At 40.8% G+C, this 12,565-nt stretch overlaps 1 protein-coding gene across 10 annotated transcripts in view; it reads left to right on the top strand.

Annotated features, from left to right (window-relative positions):
* Positions 1-12,565, top strand: part of lmo7a (LIM domain 7a) — a 52,557-nt gene that overhangs the window by 5,273 nt on the left and 34,719 nt on the right. For all 10 annotated transcript variants that reach the window (XM_075479257.1, XM_075479258.1, XM_075479247.1 and 7 more), the window contains exons 2-3: positions 3,371-3,441; positions 6,534-6,603. In XM_075479257.1, the coding sequence (XP_075335372.1) occupies positions 3,371-3,441; positions 6,534-6,603 (141 nt within the window). The remainder of the gene's footprint in view (positions 1-3,370; positions 3,442-6,533; positions 6,604-12,565) is intronic.

Here is a 12,565-nt window from a genome sequence, read left to right on the forward strand (position 1 = left end):
GGCTAATTTTTACCCCCCTTTCATTGAAAACTGAATAACTCTCGTGCATCATTCTGTAACCATGGAGACGGCCTAGTCCCCTCAGCTGGTCAATGATGAAGTTGACTATATCAGCAGAATCACTTGGGTGTAAAAGCCTATTGAGCTGCATTCGAGCCAGCCGTCTCATTAAATGACGTGGGCTGATATGAAAGATACCTCTACAAGACAAATAAATTGCAATTTCAGCCTGTTAGACCTTGACAGAAGTAAAATCTGATGTGTTGATCTATGTTGGGTTCTCCAAAATCTGACATTTTCAGCTTGAGTCCGTTCTTGGAAAGGCTTTAAGAACACTGAGAAACTGATCATGAGCGTTCAAGAAAAGATAGTCATCTCGTGATCTCGAAAACCATCGCTAAATTATCTTGTTATCTCGAGAAAACCATCAGAAAAAAGTTTATACGTACCACGTCCGCTCGGCTTCCGTAGTCTAATGCTCTCGGAATGATGAGTATTTGAGGCTTTGCCATCTCAGGTTGCCCAGGGTGTGTTGTGAGGTGTAATGCCAATTGTTTGAAAATAATAATAGTGGCTTCCATTCTTTCAAATTGTTGTGGTTTCTCCTTGTCCTGTCCACAATGATGCCCTGTGCTTAGCTTTTCATGTCAGCTTGACGTCTCAGCTTTTGTCCCTTTTCCTTTTCATAGAAGATTGGACAAAAGGCCAAAAGCGGGGCACATCTGACCATATGTCAGATGTGTGACCGTATGAATGTGGTTGGTTAGACTTGCCCGACTTGTTTTGCTTTGCGTCTGACCGTGTGAGCGTAGGTTTTTGATCCCTTACTTACTCTTACAGTGTAATATTTGAGCTCATCTGCCCTTTAGAAAATGTAAATATAGTTTTACTCACGAATCAAACCCTTATTAAGTCACATTTTTAAAGACCACGTTTTTACTAACTCACTCGTCCCTGGTTGAGCAGTGCTTACTCCTCAAGTGAGTTGACAAACCCTTTTACCACCCCTGAAAATTCTGTGTTTCAGAGCTATAAAAGGACCAAAAGATTAAATCTATCTCACTTGACTAAACGATGTAATGGCCGACAAGAACCACAGAACGACAAAGCCGTTAGTATGCGTGAAACTAGCCTAGATAAACAGATACCTGTCTCCTGTTGTGTGTGATTGGAGCAACTTTTTTTTCTCATGTAAGTGGAACTGTTGTAGATGGACCCTGGCTATATCAGCCAAGTGTGTCTAACACTTATCAGGGGCAACAAATGAACTTGCGACACATACGTCAGCCATCATAAACTTCTGCTGACCCGCTAATGATGGAAGACGAAACAAACTTGGACCATACACGGAGTATTTACTCACAGTGCGGCACTGATGCCACCACATTTACAAATGTCGGGGCCCCTTCGGCCCGTTTTCGCTTTCTCTGAAGAGAAAGCATGCAGCTGACTGACGTTACTGCCGCTCCAGGCGTTGACCTTTGACTTATTGGAGGAAATCTCGAATGCCGAAAGTGATGAAACAGTGCAGAGAGTTCAACCTTTCATCCGGCGCATCGGACGAGGTGCCGTGTCTCAACGTGACAGTGCCAACAGAGCCCACAGGTGGCTCAAGGTCTGAAAGATATTGCAGAGAACAATATTCGGCTTCTTTCTTGGCCCCGGAGGAATTCCGCACCTTAATCCCATCAAACGTTTTTTGGGGTTTTCCGAGCACTCATAAATGACAGCGCTCCAAAAATGTAACTGCTTTCAATGGACGGTGCTAAACGAGGAGTGGACGAATAACATACTGCCATGCTAACAACATACTCTTCTGTTATACTAATACCAGTATCACTTGTTGTGTAAAAAAAAAATGCACTTTGAAAATGTTAAATGATAACTAAGTGTTTTTTTGTTTATTTTTTAAATAACACAAAAAATGTGTCACAATAGTGTACGTGAGGGTAATGAAGCTCTCAGTGCGTTAATGGTTCATAACCTATTTGTCTTTATATCCGCTGTATCCTCATGAATGAAACCTCGTTTTTAGTATGATGAACTCCTAAATGATGCTCCCTCAAACTGAACTTTAATTGAACTTGACTCCTTTTTTTTTTGTAAGTGCCCTAACATGACTTTGGTTGTGAATTTACACCACATGTATAGGAGTAAAACCACATTAAACAGTCATGAAACAGTGCAGTCATAAGCTCTGTCAGAGAGGTTTTCTGCCCAGTTTTTTGTTGAAGTGTTCAGGGATAATCTAGCAGCATATCCTAAACGGACTTCCGTTAACTGTATTTTGGAAAGTTGGATCACTTAAACTCAAAGAGAAGACACACGCATCCAACAATCTGTCGGATTAGGTGCTGGTTCGCAGATTCTTCTGTTCCTTTTCAAAGTTAGTCAGCTGGACAAGAGAAAAGGCATATTAGAACTGTTTCACTTACTACTTTTATTTAGAGTGCAAAGCTGTTATACTTCCATACACTTTTGTCTAAACCCATGCATTTTAATGTCATCCAGATGCAGTTTAATCGCATATATAAAGGATTGTGCAGATCTCGTGGTATAGAGTATCTATGTTGGATTTAGCAGCTTTAGATACAGGCAGGTCAAGTATTTGATGGAGAAACCGTCGAGCTGAACAGAGCAGGAAGTTCAGTTAAGGAGTGGCTAACAGCATGAATGTGATATCTGATAACAAACTTACAGCTCCAACATAAAACATGGAAAAATGTTAGTAATGTTTCCTTGTAGAAGAAATACAAGCTGCATAAAGGAGCAGCTACATAGAATGTATGACAAGCTTCATGATAAAAAAAAAATCAAGGCTGTTGTTTATTTCTTTCTCTGTACTGTATATGTGCATGTGTTTAAGTGTACGTATAAGACTGCCGGTCATGCATGCAGTGAGTGCCTTTGCTTACATAATGGCTCTTGGTGTTTCTGCAGCGGTGGTTTGAGATCATGGGAAAGGCATGAGACTATAACACAGAGCTGTGTTACTGCAGTGCTCCAGATGCTCCTATAGCCTTCGCAGCTTGTGCAGCCCGGCTTCGGCACAGTTTTAACACAGCTCTCCTGTTTACCAGCAGCTTTCGGCACTAAAGTAGGAAGAACTAAGCCACTTGGGACCTCCTGCGGAATACCTGAAGAATTGTGCTCAACTCTACCCCACAGAGACGGTGTAGGAACTCAGAAGGAAATACCTCTGACTTCCTCTGCTACTGTTCTCAACATCCTACCTTTCTTCTGTAGCCTCCCCACCCCTCTTCACAGTCAACCCACCACACGCCTCCTCTCCTCACCCAACCCTTCTCGCTGTTTTGCTCACTGTTCTTTTGTCGCTTTTCTTTTCTCTTTTTTTTTTTTTTTTTTCCAGGCAGTAACCAAGAAAAAATTTGGGAGCAACGACTTCCGATCAGCGCTGGAGAATGGCGTTCTGTTGTGTGAGTAAGTACCCTGCTTTTCCCAGGCACCTCTCCTAAGCCAGTCTTTCAGAAGGAATCCCTCTGCTCTCCTCCTGGTCTGGACTCCTACGTAAGTGTTACTGATATTTCCCAGGCAGACCCCCTGCCAGGTCCCTGTTTATTTGTTAGTCACATCAAGTGATCCAGTGTTTCCAGACAGCGTGATGCAGACTGTATTATGTAGTTATTTGCTGTTATCATTGTCAGGTTTTCCCTGTAGTGTCTTGTTCGAGTGGTGTGATCTATTTTAAGAGGAGTTGTGTTGTCTGCTTGACACATGTTACAGATCTGTGGATTGGGCCATCCTTACTTTAATAAGAAGCCATGTAGTGAATGGTAAACTTGCCGCTGAAACCACAGTGAAGAGTTACAGTATACTGCTTTCTCATTGATGCACTCATCAGCTTGAGTGCATCAAGAGTTTTGATGAGTTAGAGGAGTAAATTTATCCATGCAACATTTGTTTATCCATTGATTAACTGGTCTTCTACTGTAAGAGTTGTGGAACGGTATCTTTTCATAGATCAAGGGTGTGTGTTATGTGTGAGTGAGTGACCAAACTGCTAGATGGACACAGTGGTGTGATTTGCACATATCAGCAGGAGGCTGTAATTGCCAGCGGCCGATGCAGAATCTTCCAAACCTCTATTGGCATCTGTTCAAAGAAGCGTTTCTACACTCCGCTCATTTGTGCCTGACTCCAGTGTTTACTTAATCTTGGAGAACAAAACGGTCACTTTCTTTCGAGAGCTGTGTTTTTTCAGCACGAGGAAGAGGAAGACAGATTAAATCACCTTCACCTAGAAACACAGCCTTGGTTGCCATTGTGTTGTGGTTATCACAGCTTCTTGCTAGGAAAGGAATGTTTAGTGTCGGTCACACACATGATTATATCCTACTTAGCTTTAAGTGTGTGTTATCTCATGAGGCTCTATTGTTTCACTGTTAAATGACTTACATGAACCCAAGTGCCCCTTACATTCTTTCTTTACATCTATTGTCAGCCCATCCCATCCGCCTACAGTCTGCAGCCTGAAGAAATCGTTTCACCTCATGTTGAGCTTTAGTTATTGTGGGGTGCTGTAGTTGCACTTTTTTATTACTTTACACAACTGATCTAGATCTTGATAGAACAAGAAAGATCGTTACCCGATAACTTGCCATAGAGATCAGAGCACTCCTGCTTTATTTGACAGTTTGTTCCGCTATTAGTTGGTGAAGTAATAAGTTGATCAGAGATTGAATCAGTAAATGTGTTCATTGATTAACCATGTTTGGGGGATTGGGAAACAGATATTTTGATTGTTCCAGCTTCCCAAAGGAAGACTTTGTGGCTGATTTAATGTCTTGCGTTTCAATAAGTCGGATGCCTTTAGGTTTTGGAGACGTTTGATTACCTAAATTTATGTGCCTTTTCACTGTGTCACAGTAATCACAGCTCTGAAGACAGTCGTCTTATTGTTTGATGATGAAAATCATTTGTTTCAGCTTCATCAACTAATGATGAACTGAAGACTAAAACTAGGTATAAACGTTGTAGTTTCTTTTTCTGACATGTCCACCTTTAACTAAACCTGTCTGAGACTGATTTATTGCTCATCCCATCCAGTCACTCTATCACTATACCAACATTAAAAGTCCCTCTTCTCCCTGGCTGTCCCTCTAACAGTGGTTGCAAAAAAACTGGGTTTCATGAGTAATGACCAGTTGTCTTTTCTCGACAATGTTGCATTTGTTTTCTTAGTCATGTCACTTTCCTCTTTCGAACATAATAAAGATGAGGCCCTTTCTGACTCACTATAAAACCCAACCCTCCATAAAGGTCACGGTTATCTCTTCAACTCAACACTCTTCTACCCTACAGATGATGCAGCATTGCATCTAGTGTTTGAACAGCCAAAAGGGACACCTATAACTCCAGCACTCATTGAACTTATCTGGCTGCCCTTTGCTACCCATATTATATTCAAGTGACCATTGTTTGCTTACAGAGTGACTGCGGGGTCTGCATTCAGTCATTTAAACTCAGTCATAGAGGCTTATGATCCCTTTCGAACATCATCCCATTATCACATCCCTTCGCCCAAAACGGTCTCAATTCAGAGTGTTTATTTGCGGTTCCAATGACGGACCAAGGTACCAAATGCTATCAGAGCAGTGGCATCCCTCGCTATCTCAAGGAAGCTGTTCATCAACTCCTTTCCTGACACCTCCAACACTCTAACACATCTAACATGCCCTTACATGCACCTCTGCACCTACTTTGTACGGCTCCACCTGCTCTATTGGTGGTCTGTTATTTGAATTGATTAAGCGCTTATTGTATTGAAAGTTTGTATTGAAAAACTGAATAAACACAAGAAAAACTGTCAAATACTCGAAAACTAACTTGAACAAAACTGTTTTCCAAACTAAAATTAAAAAAATAATTAAAAAGCAAATGTGAAAAAATGGGCTTTAAATGTATTTTAATGCGAGTCCTTAAATATTTGTATATGTAAATGCAACACTGTAACTACCCATCCATCCATTTTCTATACCCACTGAATCCGTCAGTCGGGTCGCGGGGGGTCTGGAGCCTATCCCAGCAGTACAACACTGTAACTAACTGTAGCAAATTGTTCCTACACAGTGATATCACAACTTTTACTCCGGGAAGATGGCAGTTTTTAAAATGATCACCATCGTCAACTTGTGGTTTGTTTTACCACCTCTTGGACTATAAATTTGTTTCGAAGCACTTTCAATGACACCAAAAAACCCATCAGCCTCTACCTTTTAACCATTAGGGCTTCCTGAGCTTACATGTGGTTATTCAAGGTTTGTCTGAGATTGTTTCAGAAGTGGAGGGTACGCTTTAGAGGCAGACAGCCCAGTTTGTTTACAACATGTTGCAGCACTGGTGATTTACTAAACTGAAGCCAGGTGGCCACCATTAAACCAAGTTGTAAACGCACAACACCGGGACTTTGCAACAAGTCTTGTTCAGTCTTTTGTAGCCAGTGGCCAACCAAGTCCTTTCACTTCTCCCCTCGCTTCCCCTGATGTTCTCCTTCTCTTCTTTTTTACTCGCAGTCTAATCAACAAGATCAAGCCCGGCATCATCAAAAGGGTTAACCGGCTGCCAACACCTATTGCTGGACTGGTAAGTCCTCTTCTCTTTTCAGTCAGTCGATTGTCTTTCAAACAGGTCCTTGCACATATCTGGAAAGGCTCACCTTTGCTTGTATTTAAAACTTTTTTTATAATGTTGGGAAACATCTGTTGTGAAGTATCTGTTCAAGATATGAAAAGGAGCTGTTTGAGGTTCAGCAGAGCTGAATGGTGACAGGTCTGCGGCTTGGCTGCCAGCGAGAGGAAAGTGTTTGCCTCAGTGACTTGTCGATCCTCATATCCATCCGTGCTAATAAGTTCAGTGAACGAGGAGCAGCTTGAAAGGGTGCTGGCAGCATTTGAGTGCATCCTAAATATGATCTCCTCCATGCTTGAGGCTGTGTTCAGTCAAGACAAAAAGCCTTTGTGCCGGTATGATAATTGGTTTTATTTGATCGAGTGATGATGAACGTCAGACACATCAGGCAGAAATTGGTTTCTGAAAAACCTGCTGTTGAGTCGGTGTTGCCAGACAGTCTCCCACATTCAAGCATCTTTCAGTCCAGTCTTTTTGGACCACGTTGGCTTTCTTGAGATGGATGTTTTGGGAGTGTCAGCAAACAAGTTCTTTGGAAGTAGAGGTTTAAAAAACCTATCATAAACCCATCCCTCGCAAGGCTCTCTTTTGTAGGAGTAATTGGGTCCAGCTGTCTAGTGGAATTATAGAGAACCGTAACCGAAGCGAGTGTGCCAGTAGGCTCTTTAACACTGAACATGTTTAACAATGACAAGTTGACTGTAAAATGATCTCAAAATGAACACTAAACACTAGCGTCCTATCATATCTGTGTTGTGACATTAACGAGATGTCCTGCCATGTGTTGTTCGACGTTACTCACAGAATTGGCTGGGCACCTGCTGATGTAATGAGTATCTCCCCCATCAGTAGCACATGTGTGGTATTTCTGAGACTTGGACACAAACCTGAAACCACCTGATCATAAATTTTTCCTGCAAATGCGAAGGCTTCTGGTTGGCCTGGGGCTACCAGTTACTGCCAACCACATGCGGAGAAGTGGAAGTCTCTCCCAACAAACATCATTCACTCTCACTGTGCTGTGAGAAAAGCTTTTTTCTCTCAACGCAGTCAAAAAGTCTGGCAGATATGTTTATGTATTTGTTTCCTTTGCCAGGAATATTACATATTGTTTCTCTTAGTATATGGTATCCATCCCAGCTGGATGACGCGGGAGAAGAATAAACTGGAAAATGTTGTATTTTTACCACTGAATTCTGAAAAGGGGAAGTAAAATGCAGTGGACAAAGTTGTAGGGGCTTTTTCAGATTGTAATGTAGATTCAGTATGGCTTTAATCCCTGCTGAATTAAAGGCTCTTTGCTAACATGCCTCATTAGCACTCAAATATGAACATTTTCTACCATAATAGTCCTTAAGTGTTGCTATCTGAACGATTTTCACTTCTCTAAATCGATACCAGCTTCTAGTTCTGGCAGAGAAAAAAGCCTTTAGAGGGATGAGGGAGGGGGGGAAAAAAAACATAAACCTCTGGTTTTGCAGAATATTTAGCAACACTGGCTCCAGACCTGGGCCTTTTCTTTGGTTTCACTTGTGTCCAAGGGAATTTTTTTCATGTCAGCACACTTCTCTGCCTGTTGCTGAGCATTCAGTGAGCTGCGGGTTTGGGTCATGGCACCCCGGTTTGGGCCTGGTTCTGCTTTTAGCGGTGCTGGGCAGGTCCAGCCTCCATCGGTCTCTGCCCACTATAAATACACAGTAATTGGTATGGTGCCGCATACACCAACTCCTCTGTGAGTTGAGGTACCAAGGGAAGGAGATAAACAAGGAATTTCAATGGCCCTGGGGGTGTCTTTACTCATCTAAATGTCTGTGTAATAATCTTTGCAAAGACAGGCATTTGTCCATGTTTTGTTATTGTGTTTGTGTTGTATGGGTGCATGTTATGACTGGATTTGACTTATAGGACACTAAGGATCTTTATTTGACCTGCTTGAGGAGCGGTCCCGTTTTCCGAGTATTCCATCTCCTCCTTGTTTATTGTCTCAGAATTTCGTAATATGTAGCCTGATATTTTAACCATAGCTTTTAGCTGTTTAAAGCATTGCCAGGAGTCACATGAGGGTAGAGTAGAGTGAAAGAAAACGAGAGACTACAATGTGACCATGTGAGGATGAAGATCTTTTTATGCTTTATCAGACACCGCCTGTTTTATGGTGTGAAGTGCTTAACTCGGGGATCCTCAAGTCTGCATGAGAGGATTAGAGGCTGCTGGATGGGTACAGCATATTTAGCGGGATTATGTGCAGGCACAAGTCAGTATAACATTCCTTTAACATCATTATGTGTGTTCTGGGACTGACTGTTTTAATGCTCTTTGCAGTTAAATGCCATTCATTTCTAAAGCTATTACGTATCATTTTATATGTGTTTTACATGCTAAGCCCCACGGTTGGAGATCCTTTATAAGATTTTCATTAAAACTGAGACTACAAAATTCAGTGTTCTCCGTCGGTTTTATGTCTAAACACGGTTAGATTCTTGATTACAATGCAGTTAACAAAGAAGTGTTGTTTCAAATCTAGATTTTAGCAGAATGCGATGATTCGCAAATCAATAAAGTGATTTATAGAACTGAAAACGGAACCATAAACTGGGAAATATCTTCTTTTTTTTTTTTTTCCCTTAGTTTACTTTTGGTGCCAGTAGCATATGTCGAACGAAAGTAGCCCCGGACTGCATAGATTCACCAAAACTAAATTTAAAAATAGAAATCCACTATCCATATCTGGGTCTGCGTTGACATGAAAGTTGCTGACCTCTCCACTGGTCCATGTCTCACCTCTGGTAAAAAAAAAAAAAAAAAAGAAGAGCACATTTTTGGCACCTAAATCAATACAAACATCACAAATGCCCCAGCAGCTTGAGTGAACACTACAGTGAATTTCATGCCACATCACTTTTGCATCAAACCATTGCCTGCCACAATTTTTCTCCTTTGAAGAATATTAGTGTTGCTCTCCAACTCAGTGGCTGCCCAACGTATCATCCCAAAAGCACAACCACACAAACTATCTTTTAAATCTTTGTTGGAAAAAGAAGCCTTATTGGATTATTGGAACTATCCAAAAAAGTCTGACAATACTCCTGATAGACTCAACTGTTCAGCACTCTGACCCTGATTAGCCGTAAAAAGGAATGTACCTTTAAATCACAAAGCGTTTGGGCATTTCATCATCTAAAGTACATAATGTCACTAAAAGATTCAGGGAAAGCTCTTTATTGAAGTGACAAAGTTGAAGACCAATTTTGAATGCTTGTGATCTTTAGCCTCTCGGGCAACACTGCATTGAAGGTAGATACGATTCTGTATCAGGCAGCACTGCATGGGCTCAGAAACACAACTGTTTGTCAGTAAATACAGCAGCTTATCAGTACATCTATAGATACAAGCAAAAAAACACAATGTCCAGAAACTGCCGCTGCTTTCCCTGGGCCAGGCTTATTTAAGATGCACTGAGGTAAAGGTGAAAACCGCCCTCTGGCCCGATGAATCCGGGATGGTCTAAGTATGCTGTAGTGCGCATCGCATAAATAACTTGTACATCAACGAAGGCACCAATAATTCCGAACAACATATATGGGCCTCTGAGCACCATGTGCCACGATCAAGATGTCTCTTTTCAGGGAAGGTCTTGCTTATTTCAGCAACAAAATGCCAAACCACCTTCTGCACGTATTGCAGAATCATGGCTCTACGAGCAAAGAGTGGAGGGAAACATTTTCCCGCCTGCAACTCAATGAGCTTTTGAACATTTGATGCATTACAAAACATGAAATTTAACGGAGGAGGTTCCAAACTGTTGGGGAGCTGAAATCATCTAATCAAGCTATATATATACATATATAGCTTGATATATATATATATATATATATATATATTATAATATTCAGCTTTCCTAATTATAGCAACTGGTGTTTTTAAGCGTAGAGGTGATGCAACAAAAATGGTAAACATGTCCCTATCTATTCTAGCATGCGATATATTGCCTTTGTTTAACTTTTTATTCAAATATAGGGTTTAGATTGTTTAAAAAAACACTTGTATTTTGTTTTTAATTTACATTTTACTTCGAGTTGTGGCATCGGATAGTTTAGGATTGTGGATCATTTGAGTAAAAGGCCAATACATGTGTTTAGGTTTAGGATTTATGTAACTGCACATTCTTTCCTTATTGAACCAAGACAAATATTCTCTAACCTTCGCTAAACTGAAGGATTGCCTCGTAAAGTTGTTGTAATTATAAGCAGATTTTGTGTTCCAAGTCCATATGCTTTGGTGGAAAACAAATTAAGCTTTTAGTATCAGCATTTCCAGGCTTTACCAGATCCATTTCCTTTTTAGGGTAGGAGATAATAGAGTTTGTCATGGCCACAATATATTTCTCTCAAAAAAAAAATTTCCGGTGTGAATTAGTAATGGCTGGAGTGTAATTCAAAGGAGGGGTGAGTAACTGTAACATCAACCTAACATTTACAAAATGCAAACCGTATTAAGATAGTTTAAAAGGTTTTGTGCTGTTTGTACAACCCTTTTAGTGAGCATGCTTGAGTAGAGGCAAAGCACGCGAAATGTCACACGTGCTTCGTTATTTCTGACTGCGTACATGCTGTACTGAATGACGGTCATAAATTTTGTGTCAAAGAAATGTAGACGTGAAAGACCTTTTGCGAGGACAAATGATGGGAGACAAGAAGTCTGAGAAAACTTAACGGAGTGGGTCCTGATCTGTATCAATCTGAAAAAAAAAACGGTGTTTATTTGTACTATCAAGACAGTGAAGAGCAGAGGGAAATCAGCAATGCCATGATGCATTAGGAGAGACACCGCTACCGCTTCCATACAGCAGGTTGGAGGGGGAAGGACTCAGTCACCTAGAGCAGAGGTCTTCAACAGGGGGTCCGCGACCCCCAGGGGGTCCGTGGAGGTACTGCAGGGGGGTCGCGAAATCTTTGGTTGATTAGACGATTTTTAAAAAAAAAAATAAACATTTAAAAATTTTTTTTTTTTTTTTTCCCAAACAGTTTTTTCTCACAAATTGTGTGCAAACATGTGCCATCCACAAATGGTTTGAGGATTCATTGTCCCATCTACATGCAAACAGTCTAAATCCCGCCGGCGGGATTTTTTTACACATTTCCAAAAACACATCTGTAACTCTGTGAGTTTTTGTCATTGAAACATATAAGTGACACCATTAAAAACCTTGAAACTTCTAGTTTTCAAATATATATATATTAAAATAAATTATATAGGTGGCCCTTTTTAAAGAGAGTGAACAGAAATCTTTGGATTTTCTGTAGTCTCAGACTGCAGCAGCTTCCTAGGTCACACCTATCGCTATTCACATGTAAAGTACCAGGTGATTGAGTGGCTATTCACAGGTGAGAACACACCCCATTCAGCCAGCATGTGGGGGAAGGCAGCAATGTCCTGCCAGTGACAGACATTTATCACATGGAGAGTGACAGGGGGGTGGGGTGGGGGGAATCAGGGGTGTTACACACCCATCTAATTTGTATTCAACTCTCAGAGACAATGCCTGGAGTCAGAATTACTTTTTTACAGTTTGTGTGAAAACAAAAAAACATTTCTAACTGCACTTTTTACTTTTATGCAGCCAACACTTTTGTTTACAAGGTTCAACCTTCAAAAGTCTTGGCTAGATACATTTATAGTGTGTTTTCTTGCACTGTTTGAAGACCTCTAAAACTTGTTTTTTTGTACAGTTGTGTTTCCCCTCAATTTAAATAAAACTTGTTTGTATTACATTCACTTCACTCTCATATTGTTTTTTGTTAGGCTTTTCCGAATACAACCATATGTGTCACTTTTGCATTGATGTTTACAGTTAGTTGAAATACTTGAAAATGTCAAGGTGGTGACAACTGCCTCAAAGTCTCTGAAAAGGCCTTAG

Source organism: Odontesthes bonariensis, chromosome 12 (assembly GCF_027942865.1).
Source record: "Odontesthes bonariensis isolate fOdoBon6 chromosome 12, fOdoBon6.hap1, whole genome shotgun sequence".
NCBI classification, from domain to species: domain Eukaryota; kingdom Metazoa; phylum Chordata; class Actinopteri; order Atheriniformes; family Atherinopsidae; genus Odontesthes; species Odontesthes bonariensis.